This window comes from Pseudorasbora parva, chromosome 25 (genome assembly GCF_024679245.1).
Source record: "Pseudorasbora parva isolate DD20220531a chromosome 25, ASM2467924v1, whole genome shotgun sequence".
Taxonomy (NCBI): Eukaryota; Metazoa; Chordata; class Actinopteri; order Cypriniformes; family Gobionidae; genus Pseudorasbora; species Pseudorasbora parva.
In genome coordinates this window covers 34594441-34610471 of record NC_090196.1, presented here as the reverse complement: position 1 = coordinate 34610471, position 16031 = coordinate 34594441, and the positions used below count along the sequence as shown (strand labels likewise).

At 39.8% G+C, this 16031-nt stretch overlaps 2 protein-coding genes across 2 annotated transcripts in view; one reads left to right on the top strand and one right to left on the bottom strand.

The window, feature by feature from the left end:
- LOC137064601 (DNA-binding protein RFX7) overlaps positions 1–16031 on the top strand; it is a 94165-nt gene that overhangs the window by 7479 nt on the left and 70655 nt on the right. The window lies entirely within an intron of this gene.
- The window catches only part of dbx2 (developing brain homeobox 2), a 20170-nt gene continuing 12879 nt past the window's right edge, over positions 8741–16031 (bottom strand). The window contains exons 3-4 of the mRNA XM_067436026.1: positions 13387–13571; positions 8741–11299 (exon numbers count right to left, since the gene is read on the bottom strand). Of these exons, the coding sequence (XP_067292127.1) occupies positions 11114–11299; positions 13387–13571 (371 nt within the window). The 3' untranslated portion in view covers positions 8741–11113. The remainder of the gene's footprint in view (positions 11300–13386; positions 13572–16031) is intronic.

Below are 16031 nucleotides of genomic sequence, written 5' to 3'. Positions count from 1 at the left end.
AATATTAACAAAACCAGGATAAGGGATTAAGCCGGGATATCTTGGTGATCTTGTCATTTTTATGCAAAATTTAGTACACAGCTGTCATGTAAACATACCCTGAAGGCAAACTGTATATATATATATATATATATATATATATATATATATATATATATATATATATATATATATATATATATATATATATATTGAGCTGGGATAACCAAAATATCCCAGATTAATCCCTTATCCTAGTATTGTGCAATAGGCCCCTGGTGTAGAGAGTGTGTGTGTGTATATGTTCATCTGTATGTGTATGATATGCATACACAACTGTGTGTTTGCATTTATGCTCGATTTAGACTTGGGCTCTTTTGCAGGACAAACTGTAAGTTAATTTACAACTCAACTTGTACAAAAAAAGTCCAGTCCAGAAAGTACAGTAGCAAAATAATTAAGACCTGCTCCAAACAGTACCGACATGGCAAAAAAAAAAAAAAACATGTAGCGTGTGTGTGTGTGTGTGTGTGTGTGTGTGTGTGTGTGTGTGTGTGTGTGTGTGTGTGTGTGTGTGTGTGTGTGTGTGTGTGATCTATCTCCCACACCCATGAAGCAAGTTTCATTCATTCATTCATATCAAGAGGTGCCCAGGCTGGACCCCGATACTTTTAACAAGAGGTGTTTATTCAAGAGACACAATAGATTTTAAAACTTTGTCAGTTTCTCTTTTGTCACCGCGCGGACGATCCGCGTGCAACAGCGAATTGAGCGCTAGGGAAAAAAAAAGTCAACTAGATAGTGCGAATGTGCACGCGCCTATCCGGTCTTTACGCGCTCACTGCCAAATGAGTACTTTGAAAGGCTCGCGCGCATCTTTGCACGTCTGCGCGAGGCAGAAAGGAACGTAGAAAGTGAAGTATATCCGCGTTCTTATCAGATGTGTTTCCAATTTGAGCTTGATCCTCAGAAATGCTTGGGAAAATGTAACGTTAGCTTGTGTGGACGCTACCGCACTACTTGATCAACAGAAGAGCTTCGCTACTGAAAAGCTATTTGATTGAGAAAACAGCGACGCTACCACCACGCTACTGAAAAATGTAGTTAAGCTAGTAGTGTCACTACTTGTAGCGACGCTACTGCCCAACACTGGTGGTTGCATATGTGTTTTAAGTGGTCACTGAGGTGTTGCTATGTAGTCACAAATGTGTTTTGAGTGGTTGCTAAGGTGTTGCTATGTGGTTGCAAATGTGATTTGCGTGGTCACTAAGGTGTTGCTAGGAAGTTGCCAGGGGGCTGCTATAAGGTTGCAAACATGTAATGTGTGTTTTGAGTGGTTGATAATGTTTTGCTATGCGGTTGCAAATGTGTTATGTGTGGTGGATAGGACGCAAAGAATGATTGTTAGGGCATTGTTAGCATTTTGCAAAAGTGGTTTAAGTGGTTGCTACGTTGTTGCTATGTAGTCGCAAATGTGTTTTTAGAGGTTGCTAAGGTGTTGCTATGTTGTTGCAAATGTGTTATGTGCGGTTGATAGGGTGTTGCTATGTGGTTGCTAATGTGTTTAAGTGGTTGCTATGAGGTTGTGTTATCTGTGTTGCTGTGCTGTAGTGTTTTGATGTAGGCCTAGTTGCAAATCTGTTTGGGTGGTTGATGGTGTTGGTGCTATATGGTTGCAAAAGGGATACTAGTCAGGTTAGGGTTAGGACGGTTGTTAGGGTGTTGATAGGGTGTTATTATATGGTTGTAAATGTGTCTTCAGCAGTTGCTAGGGCATTGGTGGTTACTAGGGTGTTGCTATGTAGTCGCAAATGTGTTTTTAGAGGTTGCTAAGGTGTTGCTATGTTGTTGCAAATGTGTTATGTGCGGTTGATAGGGTGTTGTTATGTGGTTGCTAATGTGTTTAAGTGGTTGCTATGAGGTTGTGTTATGTGTGGTACTGTGCTGTAGTGTTTTGATGTAGGCCTAGTTGCAAATCTGTTTGGGTGGTTGATGGTGTTGGTGCTATATGGTTGCAAAGGGATACTAGTCAGGTTAGGGTTAGGACGGTTGTTAGGGTGTTGATAGGGTGTTATTATATGGTTGTAAATCTGTCTTCAGCAGTTGCTAGGGCATTGGTGGTTACTAGGGTGTTGCTATGTAGTCGCAAATGTGTTTTTAGAGGTTGCTAAGGTGTTGCTATGTTGTTGCAAATGTGTTATGTGCGGTTGATAGGGTGTTGTTATGTGGTTGCTAATGTGTTTAAGTGGTTGCTATGAGGTTGTGTTATGTGTGGTACTGTGCTGTAGTGTTTTGATGTAGGCCTAGTTGCAAATCTGTTTGGGTGGTTGATGGTGTTGGTGCTATATGGTTGCAAAGGGATACTAGTCAGGTTAGGGTTAGGACGGTTGTTAGGGTGTTGATAGGGTGTTATTATATGGTTGTAAATGTGTCTTCAGCAGTTGCTAGGGCATTGGTGGTTACTAGGGTGTTGCTATGTAGTTGCAAAGGTGTTTTTAGTAGTTGCTAACTTTTACTAAGTGATGCTTAGGTGTTGTGACTGGTTGCTAGGTTGTTGCTAGGGTGTTAAGGCCTGTTGCTAGGTGTTTATTTCCTATCTCACATGAAACATGTCCAGCACAGTTGTGTCTGATGGCTCAGGTTCCTCCGCAATTACCACTAACTAATTGGCTCAATTTAAGGGCAACAGAAGTCGGTGGGAGAGGCATACGGTGAAATAAAACATGCTTTGTGTGTTGTGTGTGTGTGTGTGTGTGTGTGTGTGACATATGAGGACACAAATGTGTGTAATGCCATGGGTATGACACAGGTATTACAGGAGAGGGTGAAATATGAGGACATTACCCATGGCCCCACTTTTCAAAAGGCTTATAAATCACACAGGAGGAGTTTTTATGAGAAAGTAAAAATGCAGAATGTTTCCTGTGATGGGTAGGTTTAGGGTGTGTGTGTGTGTGTGTGTGTGTGTGTGTGTGTGTGTGTGTGTGTGTGTGTGTGTGTGTGTGTGTGTGTGTGTGTGTGCGTGCGTGTGTGCATGCGTGCGTGAGTGTGTGTGTGTGTGTGTGTGTGTGTGTGAGTTTGTGTGTGATCTCCCAGAGATCCATCAGTTATTGATGTTGCTGCTGATGGGACTAAAGCTCATGAAACACAGTAATACTGTCGTCCTCACAGCACATCATTTTCTAAAGTGCCACCAGGAAGATAAAATCATTCAAACACAATCTGAAGGCTTTTCCAGACGACAGCAGCCACTCCAGACTCTCGAGAAATAACAACGCAGAAAGAAAAGTGCCCCAGTTTTCCCTTATTTGTGTGATTGAATGTGAAAAAACAACAGCTAAGCAACAAATATGTGTAGCAGTAACTCCAGCGGCACCTGTGCTGTAATCTCTGCTCACCTGCTCAGAGCTCAGCGACTGATGCTGCTTCTGCTGCCGATCGCTTTATTCAGCTGAGTTCATGCGATTGTGTTCACACACTCAGAACTGCACAGCTTCAGCTTGGACTCATTTGCATTATAGAACCAGACAAGCACAAACCACAGGACCTTGAGTTTAGCTGCATCACAACCAAACACATGGAAATAATAAATACATTCATATTTCATGTTCCTCAAGGAGATCTTTCAGATTTACATGTCCAAATCTAGTTATTTCAGCTCAAAATGTTCCGTATTATAATTTAGACTTTATATTTAAAAAGTACTTCACCGTGGTACAACTACGCTTCATTTACAAGGGAATAATATACGAGTTTCGGTGAAAAACGTCTGAATACCACATTACTCTAAACAACCAAATCAGCTAATCGCATGAATTTAATAGCACAAAGTTTACAGAGTCTTCATACATTCATTAAAAACATTAAAATATGATAAACACACCTGATGCACAGTCTTTATTCTGCATTTTCTAGAAGTACAGTTCAAAAACCGTGCTACTTTGTTGCTTCTTTAAATGTATGTATTCAAACAATAAAGTATTACAGATAAAGAAACATACATTTGAGTAAGAAATATTCAAGAGAAAGATGAAAGATTGCACCAATATGGAGAATAAGAACAGGAACAACAGCCAGAGGAAAAGAGACCTGTATAAAAGCAAAGAAAGAGCGGGTAAAATATCTAAAGTGATTAGAGCGTGTTAAGCCAAGAAGAAGAGACTAAAGTAAAGCGGGATTTAAAAAAGAACAAGATAATGCTTTGGCGTTCTTCGAGAAAGCGCTTGAAGAGATTCAACGAGAAAAACATTGGGTAACACTTTATTTTAAGGTTCAGTTATTAACTAGTTGCTGTCAGGGTGTTTTGGTGTTGGTTTCATGTTTGAGTTTATCATGTTGTCATGTGACTCCATGCCCTCGTGTGTTCCTGCCTCGTGTTGTCATCGGTTTATGGGTTGATCATTGTTCACAGGTGTCCCTTGTCTTGTCAGTAGCTCTTGTGCTCATGTTTGCCATAGTCTATCAGTTATTGTAGGAGTAAGTCTACTGTCGGTGAGTGTCTGTTCAAGTCAAGTTTATTCCAGTTTAGTCAAGTCTTTTGTTTGGTTTTCCAAGTCTTTGTTTTATGTTTATGATTTTGATGAAATAAAACTGCGCTTGGGTTCTTAACCTCGGCTCCGGTGGACCTCTGTTACAGTGTCTTATGATCATGCATATTCCTATGATATTATCTGTTTATTAGCACTTATAAAGCTCATATTAATGCCTTATTCTGCATGAGCTTATTCTACATCCCTTAATCCGACCCAATACCTAAAGTTAAACGCTACAAAAACTACCTTACTAACTATTAATAGGCAGTAAATTAGGAGATTATTGAGGCAAAAGTCAGAGTTAATAGTGTGTTCCCTATACTAAAGCGTTAAAAACTTAGAAAAATTGCTTATGATTGGAAAATATACGTTTATGAATATGAAATTTCGCTAAGAGAAGTAATAGATTTATGCCATCATGCTCTGAAAGTGACTCGAACGCAACGTGACGTCATAAACATGAAAAAATACTATAGTAAAATTACTCTTGTAAATAATATAGTGTGTTTGAAACCATAAAAATACAATGAATTATAGTATATTATAGTCAACTTGCTCTATTAAATACTATAGAGTTTTTGAAACCATACTGATACTACAGTAAATCATAGTATACCTTAGTATTTACTCTACTTTAACAACTTACTAAAGTTAATACTAAAATACGCTGTAGTATACATTTACAAAGTGTAGTAAATTCTATAATATACTATAATTTGCTGTAGAATATTTACTATATGGTTCAAAAACACTATAATATTTACTACAGTAGTTTTATACTACTAATAATTGTTTGCATTAAGCAATTGTTAAATAATTATGAGTAAATAATAATTAAAAGTAATTTAATATTACATATTGACAATGACGTAATTTCCGGCAAGGACGTTAGTTTTTGTGTGATGCAATATTGGAGCGATAGAGTTTTTTGACCGTGTAACATGATTTTTCAAGCTAATTTTGTTAATAAACATTTTGAAAAGAAGTTCCTGGACTAATGGATGTTATTCGCGTTCAAATCATGCTCACTTACAAAGAAGAAATGCAACCAGATGTTGAATATAGACGGATTGCTAGCAACTGACTATAGTATGTTTGATGTGGGACCGCTTCCCATCTCGTAACACGACCTTCCTAGGAGGTCTCGAATGTGCTAAACAATGCCAACACTGTGGTAAATTCACTGGTTTTACATGGATTCTCAGAGGGACATTACTGTACCATGGTGTCAAGCACATGTTAATAGCCTTTCCTAATTTCCAGCAGGCTAAAGCGTAAGCGAGTGCTTCTGGTAAAGCCCAGCGGTGACATTAGGGCCTTTATTATAAAACACTGACCTCTAGTGGCTGGAATGGGTCGTCAGGGGTGCTCTGTGAACGTGTGTAAAACTTCAATGCCTGTTAGTGCAGAAAAATATCATTTTGCATTCAGGAATGAATGCCAAAATGTGGATCATATTACCCATTTTATTTAAAGAGTAAAGTTTCTCATCTAATTTACAATGTAGCCTACACTTTATACAGGATTTAGATGTAGGCCTACCTGAGCTTATGTAGGCTGATCAGTTCAGATGCATCTTATAATAATGACCAAATGAAGATAAGGAGCTGTTGTGTTATTAACATATGCAATCATTTCAAACCCATCACTTGCTTCAGTAACCCTTTTACAGTAAGCTTTATTTGTTAGCATAAACAACATTGCAATGAAAAACATTTATTACACGTAGTTTAACATTAACTAATGCATTATTCTCTTCACATCCTGATAGCAAACAATAACAGAAGTGGTCTAAATATTAAAACATGTCCATATATCATCTGTGTTAATATCAGATCCATTTGAATTCTGCACATAATGCTGTATTTTAAAGCGTTTAGAGGAGATTAGGAGGAAACTGAGCTCAACGGCTCTGAGCTGTGGAATCAACGAGACGCTATTGGCTGTTTTAAAAAAGGGGAGGAGCTGTTTGATATGCCCCGCCCTGTCTTCCTGTCTCAGTGATATTACATCAACACATTAAATGATTCTGCTCATTTCAAGGCACTTGATTGGGCCTTTAAATAGCATTAAAGCTAGGGTAGGTGATTTCAGACGGACTAGCGTTGAAAGCATTAGATCCCGTCCTCCCGTCAGTGTCTCTAAAGCCACGCCTCCATGGGTTTGCTCAACCTTCAGAGAGTGAAATTCACATTTCAAGAGCTCCTCATGTCTGGCTATCACTAGACCAAGCTCAGTCTTTTAAGTGTGAACCAAGCGGCTCCTCCCGCGATCTCTCTTGAAGCTGATACGGAAGTAATGTAAACTGCAATTCCTCGACTGGCCACTAGAGCGGCTCCAGAAGGAGCAGAATCTCATTGAGTCTCATGTTAAAATGCCCAACTTTACAGCAGAATAAAACACGTTTAGAGTCGGAGACAAATTGTGGTTTTGGTCTATACGGCTAATTTTGCCCTTTGTGACGACTCTGAGGAGGGTGTTTTTTTTTATAACTCATTCGTTTACGTTACATAAAGCCTTAAAGTTTTGCATAATTAAGGGCGTGGTTACTCTGAGTGACAGGTGGATCGCCATTTATCCGCCGTCTATAGTCATTGCGTCACCTAAGCTCCGCCCACATCCCGCATCTTTGCCCATTTTCTGTTATCCGGGAGTGACACGCGATGACTCGCTCACAAGATGGCGACGCCCAGCTCGCCTCTACTTTACGCTTCAGAGCGGCTCGGATTCCTATGGGTGACGTCACGGACACTACGCCTTATTTATTTATGGATTGAACATTGGTCTGGGAGTCTGCTCTGTATTTTTTACTGCACAAGAGGCGTGATCAAATGACTCTGTACACAATTCGATAGTCCTTCAACCAAGCAGAGCACAAGAGGCGCGATCAACATCGATCCATCGCTTCTCTCTCCGTCATCGTGTTAAACCCGCCAATATATTATCAATTTTAATATTATTTATTTTTAATGTGATGATTTGTAAAACTAAAAGTTTAAAGGTGTAGGAAAACTAACACTTTGTGGCAAACAATCACTTTTATTTTAAAAATGGCCACTATAACCAGTAGATGGCGGCAGAGGAGCTCTTATTGACTTTTCCACTCCATAATATACGGGAAATTAGGAAGTCACAGTCTCATGGAAAACAAAAGCTTTTCTTTAAATTGTGACTGAATAGAGTGCCGAAGTCATGACGTCACTTTGTAGGCCAACCCGGAAGTTAGCGGCGCATGGGTTCCCTCGATTAAAAGCCGATGCATTTTCCCCACAGACTTTTGGACAATTGCAAAAAATAAGATCTGCGTTCAACAAAGAGTTATGACCCTTACACGTTTAGTCTATCAAGATAATCTTTACAAGTGAATCCAACATGTATACCGTTTGAAGCCTAAATAAAGCCGTCAGATATAAAATGCTAACGGTAGGCTATAAACGGACGACAGCACACAGTCGCGGATCTATGTCATCATCAAGCTTCCTCAAACTTTATTTAAAAAACACGTTCGCTCATTATGATCTGCGCTCTGGATGAACACCTCCACTTCTTCATGAGAAATATTGACCATTCGTTTTTTCCAAAAATGTTAGAAACTAATTGGGTTTATGTGTGCCTCTCTGAGATGTTTTCTCGTTTGTTTATGTTTTATTTATTATTTTGTTATTTTATATAAAGCTTAATATTATTGTCTTTGTGATTAAGATTAGGCTATTATGCCTGATCATCGTGCCCCAAATAGACTTTAAAGAATCTTTTGAAGAATCTTTCACTGTGTTATGTTTGATTGTATGTTTGCATACCATTTGCTAATTCGCCAGAAAAAAAGTGCTTTTACCACCTCAGAAGCACTGACGACGTAAGCTAGCCGTATCAATTTACAATCGTATGTCCTTTTTCTTAGACGATTGATCATATATCGAGGAGAGAAGCACTATAAATCTGGACATGTAGAACAGCGCAGCTTTCATTCGACGACTTGTGCTTCCATCTCAGGACAAAACACAACACTACAGTCTCTCCACAGAAATGAAGAACTGGTGATCGCTTACCTTAATATCACAGATTTCTGTGTATAACAATATTTGGAAACACTACTATTTGAAAGGACTAAATATATAACTATGTATATCAACTGAAAGGTAAACGTCTAAGAACGTGAGGCTGAAACGCGGGCTAGTTTTGTATTTTTATTAAACATTTACTTACAGAATTCAAAAGTGACTGAAGCGCGGGCTGGTGATATTTCCCGTTTGTCACGATGACGTCTAAAGTCCCGGCCAAAGGATGTAGTCCCTTTTAGCAACTTGTTAGCAACTGCCGTTTTTAAGACACAATAAAGTTTGAAAAAATCTCAAGCAGGTTAGAACTAGTGTGTGTTATGTCATAGATCAAAACGTGAAAATATCTAGAGGCTTTGTTAACCACAGACCTTATTTCAGGCGATTTAGCAAAAACCAATTCAAAAAACCCATAGGCTTTTGACCGAGGGAACCGGAAGTGCTAAAATGCTAACTCACTTCCGCGTTTTGGCCTACAAAGTGACGTCAGAACTTCGGCACTCTATTACACAGAACAGAAGTAAAGAGCTCCTTTAATAATCACTGAAGCCGTCGGTCCGTTCAGTGTGAGACGATAGAAGAACAACGGCACATTTAATAGGAGCGGAATATTTACATTTAGGTTTTTGCACATTACTGTTGTTAATAAAAGTTAATTTTATCTGCATATGAACTCAAGCTCAGCGCTTCACTGTTACATTTCCAATAAACAAACATGTAATATTATTAGCAACTGGACTTATGTATGACTTATATATAAGTAATTTTATGATTAAAGAAACTTTTTTCAGGTGCCGCTGCTCTCAAATGTTAGTCTGGCGCCCTAGAGGGGGCGGGGCTTCCGGTTCTAGAGAGCATTTGATTGGATGAGAACCTGAAGTTCAGTGATGTCATCAGAATCACTGATCCTTATTGGCTGAAGTGAGAGAATGTAAGTTTTGAATGCTTATGTCCTCTTTTGTCGTTGTTTTGTAGCACACCAGCTTAAAGACAACAATACGGCTAACCTATTCATACTAAAAGACAAAAACATTTTTTTAAATGGACATGAACTAACAGTTGTATTTTTATCAACTAACATTAACAAAAGATTAATAAATATTGTAACGGATGTATTGCTCATTGTTAGTTAAAGCATTTATTGTAAAGTGTTACAGAGACTCGTGGCTCTTCCATAGTAAATCACAAATGTCCAGGTTTAGCCGAAACAGCCGTATTTTCCAGCTCTCCGTGTTTTGCAGCAAGAGTCTCTGTCTCTGAAGAGAAGAAGTGCATCCTGGTCTCATCGTACCAGTGGCAACGTTTTTGCAAACCACAAAATACGTACCAATAGCTGCATATCTCTGCAGTTTCCAACAGAAATGACCACTAGAGGCAGTACAACAGCAAGTATTTGTTATCGTGTTTGTTATAGTTCATGATTTGTAAGCAAATACATTTTGGAGTTTGCGTCACTTAAAGGTGCACTATGCAGCTTTCCGTCCACTAGAGGGCGCCTATTCGTAACAAAGGCGTAGTTTGATGACGGCAGGTGTGAGCGCAGCATCTTGGGACATGTGGTCTTCACCTCACAGCCGGTGGAAAATAGGACTCGGGCAGAAATCACGTTCATTCATGCGGTTATTAATGTTACTGTAGAGAAGCAGAGCAGGAGCGAGTGTTGTGGAGCTGAGCACGGCCGCTGGAGAGATTGTTAAACACACACACGGCTCGCGAACACCGGGACTTTTATTATGACGGGACGGGACACAGTCGCCGGGCGCGCACACTATTTCCGCTTTTCCGGTCATGATTATGAGGTAAAGCAGCTCTGTTTATCATATTAGATACATTTAAGTGTGTTGAAAATGATGTTGTGACGTTACTCCGTGCGTTCACTTAATCACACTGCTAAGAGTAAAGCGCTCCTGCCAAATAAAACCGAGGCTAACGCAGATATGACGCGATTGACAGGCGACTCCCTCAAACGCTATGCTGACACGTCCCGGTCATTGGTTAAAATAGCAATTTTCTCACAATTTACAAATAGTTGGAAACATCTGGGATATTGTAGGTACTCAACTGAACAAAATATATAACACCGGCCTAGTGGATTTTGGATATTTTACTGCAAAAATACTACATAGTGCACCTTTAACCAGCTCCATTTGTTCGGCTTTTCTGACATATTAATCTTGTTCGATAGCTCCTCTGGTACAGATTTGTACTTGCTCGGGAACGAATCCCGTGAGAAACGAGTCATGATTAAAGAGCTCAAAGACGAGTTTAAAACACAAGCTAAAAGGACATGATACTATCTTATTTTTGTCACATTTGCTTTTGTTAACACTATCGAGTCGGTTTAGGGTTTAGTGTTGGTGTACGTTAAAAAACCAACGTAACAACACATGCCAGATTCGCGCACATCTGTTGAAAAAAACTAAGCTTTTAGCGCCACCCAGTGGACATTTCACTTTGAAACTGTCGTGATATGTACCTATTGGTACGCATTTTGTGGTTTGCAAAAACATTGCCACAGGTCCGTTTTCCAATAAGAAGAGTGTGTCATGAACCATCTTTGCAGCGCTCTGGTCTGGTGTACGGGTGTGTCGCTCGTGTCACATGTGTCGAGTCCGCTGCTTCTGATTGGCTCCAGACCATCAGTCGCTCCATTTGCGGCCGTGGGAACGCGCTCTCTTTCTCTCTGGAGTTCCTCCACTTCATCCTGCGGTTCTGGAACCAGATCTTCACCTGCGGGACACATCAGCCGGATTCATCACACTGGACTGACTTACAGAGCGAAATACAGTGAGCTGAAAAACCCAGGCTTGACGTAAATATAACAGTCTTTATTGATCGCATTTAGCTTAAAGGCACAGTATGTAATTTTTCGCCACTAGTGATCTCTTATTTAGAATAAAGGCGTGGCTTGACTCCTTGAGTGGGCGGAGCTTTTATTCTGTTAGTCGAGCGCTTCCATTTCTTCAGCTCGTGTGTGTGTGGGAACGCAGTACTGTTTTATCATATCACACATTTGAGTGTGTAAAAGTGATGTGATAATGCTACTCTCGGCGCTACTATGAGCCTCTTGTTCACACTGCAGTGAGCGAGATCATATTAGGCGGTAAAACATTGCTCTCTGTGCGGTAAATCAACAACAGCAGATTTAAACAATAAGACTAACTGTGTTGAGCTGGAGAACAATCATTAGCTTCTGTCCATCAATGATCCAAACAGTGTCTCATAAAACACATCAGATATTAAAGCGGCGATAGTGTTGCCATGGTTACTACACAATCACACCGCTATGATGCCATTGATAGGCGACGCACATACACCTGGTTAAAATTTCTCTGGATTTAAACATTTAAACATCGATGACGTCGACGCAAAAAATACGTCGACGCAAAATATGCGCGTCGATTCGTCAGACTCAAAATAAAGATGGCGGCGCCGGAGAGTAGCAACCATAGATATACATAATAAAGTATATTATGTAATTAAGTATATTATTTATTATGTAAATCTATGGCAGCAACACGAGTGGCTCCTCAGACTTTCAGAAGTGCAAGGCTTGCGGGTTGGCGTGCGGGGTGCACGCAGCATTACTTAATCCGCGCGCACACGTTTTCTTGTCACGGCTACTTAAACAAATTTCTGCACACAGGAAAACATGTTTTGGTAATATTTTATGTATTTTAATCACAAAAACAAACGTTTGTTTTTTGTTTGTGTGTGTGTGTGTGTGTGTGTGTGTGTGTGTGTGTGTGTGTGTGTGTGTGTGTGTGTGTGTGTGTGTGTGTGTGTGTGTGTGTTTGTGTGTACTTTATGTTTTCAAGGTTTTTATTGAATGCATTGCTCTTGTATAGTCTTACTTTGAAATTTTAAGAGCAATAAACATATATTGCCATGTTAAGGAATTAGTTTTTTCATTCAGATAATTAAATCAACATGTATAAATTGCTATTAGGCAATTAATGGGGATAATCGATAATCAAATCGAATTGTAACCGAATCGGACAGGGGAAAAAATCATCGTTAGATTAATCGATGCATCGAAACTGTTGATGCTCAAGCAGCGACATTACACACTAACTAAAGTTAAAAACGTCACATCAAATGACACCACCCCTTTAAAAATGTAAACCGAACCAAAGTATTTGTGCTGGAGAACAGGAACCTCCTTAAAGGCTTAGTTCAGCCAAAATGAAATGTCTGTCATTAACTCCTCTCCCTAATGTCGCTCCACACCCGTAAGACCTCCGTTCATCTTCACACACAGTTTAAGATATTTTAGTTTAGTTTGTTTTCCATCCTCAAATAAAGATTCAAACGGTTATGAATCAGCGAATCGATTCATGATTCGGATCGCCAATGTCTCGTGATTTCAGCAGTTTGACACGCGATCTGAATCATGAATCGATTCGCTGATTCATAACCGTTTGAATCTTTATTTGAGGATTGAACACAAACGCGGAAGAGAAGCCAATGCTGAATAAAGTCGTAGTTTTTGTTATTTTTGGACCCAAATGTATTTTGGATGCTTCAAGAGACTCTAATTAACCCACTGATGTCTCATATGGACTACTGTGATGATGTTTTTATTCCCTTTCTGGACATGGACAGTATAGTGTGCATACACTCGCATACGCTCTCGGACTAAATATAAAATATCTTAAACTGTGTGTGAAGATGAACGGAGGTCTTACGGGTGTGGAGCGACATTAGGGAGAGGAGTTAATGACAGACATTTCATTTTCAGCTGAACTAACCCTTTAAAGCCTCAGTTTTCCAGTCGTCCTTCATGCGATCTGAAGGAGAGAGTGTGTTTGTCTGACCTGTGTCTCTTTAAGGCAGAGGTCTGTGGCCAGTCGGTTGCGGTCGGTTTTGCTGATGTATTTCTGCTTGCGGAAGGTTTTCTCCAGCTCTCGTCTCTGTTCCTCGGAGAACACGGCTCGCCGCAGGATTCCCGGCCGGGACCTGGAGGCCATCGCTGGAGTCCACAGGAGAGAGCCGACGGCCCCTGCAGGACACAAACAAACCTCCGTCACGACACCATTACTGTTAGTATAGGTAGTTCGTTTGTTGGTTTTTATCCCCGTAAGGAAAGTACATGTGCACCTCACACAGACATTTCAAATTTCACATGGGCATATACAAACATAATAGGAAAAAAAAATTCAGATTTAGTATTTAATACTCAAATTAAATGAAATGACAAAATGACATGACCAGACCAGCTGGCCATTAATTAACATTAGTAGATTAATTTAAAAACTTGATTGCTTTTGGAAATAGTTTAGGATAGTTTGGACCTGTTTGTCTACATCTGGGAACACAATATCGTCGTCTAGATCAGTCGTTCCCAAACTGTGGTCCGCGGACCACTAGTGGTCCATGAGGGTACTGCAGGTGGTCCGTGGAAAGGCAAAATAAAATAAAATAATATTTTTTTACCTTCCTTTTACCAGGAAATTCCCATGAAAAAGTAAAAAGAATATGTAGGCCTATATTGATATAACATTGTATTAAATTGTCAAGTTATTGTGCGATTACTAAAATAGCCTAGTGGCGCTCGGCCGTGACGTTCACGTTCAGTGCCGTTATGGATCGGTGGATAGCAACGGGTTCTCTGAAGAGAAAACAGGCAGAGGCAGAAGTTACAAAAAAATGAAGAGACTGACAGTGAGTCGGATGCATCTATGAGCCAGATTCATCATAAAAAAAACAAAGAAAAGGAGGGTGAAGAGAAAATACTGCCAAAGCTATTTAGCATTAGGGCGCTTGAGTAAATAAATAAATGAAATATGTGGCAGCCGTCGTGTGCAGTAAACTTTCCTTTAACAAGCCTGTTGGACTGATGTGATGACTAGCTATAGTTTTAGTGCTAGTAAGCCAATTTAGAGGTGTGGATTAATTCAGGCAGGACTGTGTGTAGACATATTTTATTATGCGTTATGAGGTGGTATGCAAATTTTTTTGATTACAAATAGTGGTCCACACACACAAAAAGTTTGAAAACCCCTGGTCTAGATGGCGGTAGATCAAAAGCATAATGTGAAGGATGCCTCTTGTCATGGACTGGAGCGTACTGGAGCTGAATGGGGTGTTTTAGTATTTATTTATAGGGAATGTATAGGGTTTATTTCAATAATATTTATTTAAATATTTTATTTTATTTTGTACAGAAATGCATGACATTGTGTACGGCTATCACCAGACCAAGCTCAATTTAAAGCTCCACTGTGTGATATTTTCCTCCATCTAGCGGTGTAAAGGTTTATGACCATCCAGTGAATATTAGTTTCTGTTCCTCTCAATTCTGGTTTCGGTTTAACTCCTACGGTGGCCGATTTAGTCCAAGATTAACATGGCAATCCCCCTCTTCACATTCGACACGGTGCCATCGAGTGTTAAACGCGAAAGGCGAAGCTTGAATTTACGGGTATGTCCCTCTTTGGCTACTGTACTTTCAAGATGGAGGAGCAACATGGCGACCGGCATCCGAACCCCTCACCCGTATGTGTTTTCAACGGCATATTATAAACTTACCAGAATACTTTATTACTTGAAAGAAGTAAATATACATTAATGAGCACATATATTTTTGAAAGAACTAAGTCATTTTAGCTAAGAATAAACTAAAAAAGTTACACAGTGTAGCTTTAAGCTTAAACATTGGTCTGGGGAGTCTGCTCTGTATTTTTTACTGCACAAGAGGCGTGATCAACAGGCATAGTTCAAATGACTCGGGCTCTATTTTAACGATCTGAAACGCAAGTTTTAAAGCGCGAAGCGCAAGTAACTTTGTGGGCGGGTCTCGGCGCTGTTGCTATTTTCCCGGCGGGATAAATGGCTCTTGCGCCCGGCGCAAATCTAAAATGGGTTGGTCTGAAGTAGCTTCATTATTCATAGGTGTGGTTTGGGCGTAACGTGAATAAACCAATCAGAGCGTCATCCAACATTCCCTTTAAAAGCAGCTGCGCAAGTTCCATTATGGATCGCTATTATTATGGCGTATTTACCAGGCGCACGCCAGGAGCGGTTCACAGCCGAGGAGACTGATGTTCTTGAAGAGCAGTGAAAGACAGAGTTGTGTTGTATGGGGATGGGAGAAACACACCCAAAATAGCGGCGGCTAAACAGTTTTTTCAGTTTTTCAGTCGATTTTTTTTCCTGGTTCTTGACGGACAAACCGATTTGTCAGATGTACATCTATGTCTTGCCACTATTAGGCAAACAGGTCTGATCCTTCATTACTACAATTAGCCTGAATAATTTGTAAGCTAGATTTATGCCTATTTTTTCACATCTTCGTGGCACACCACAATGATTTCCGTCATCTCATGTGTTAATATTTTTTTAGTGTAACAATTTATGATTTGCAAAAATAACTGTTGCATCTGTGTAGATTACATGAGCAAAGTGTCTGCGCGTTGTGCACGCTATACATTATGGTCAAGCATGTGCCCTTAAAATAGCA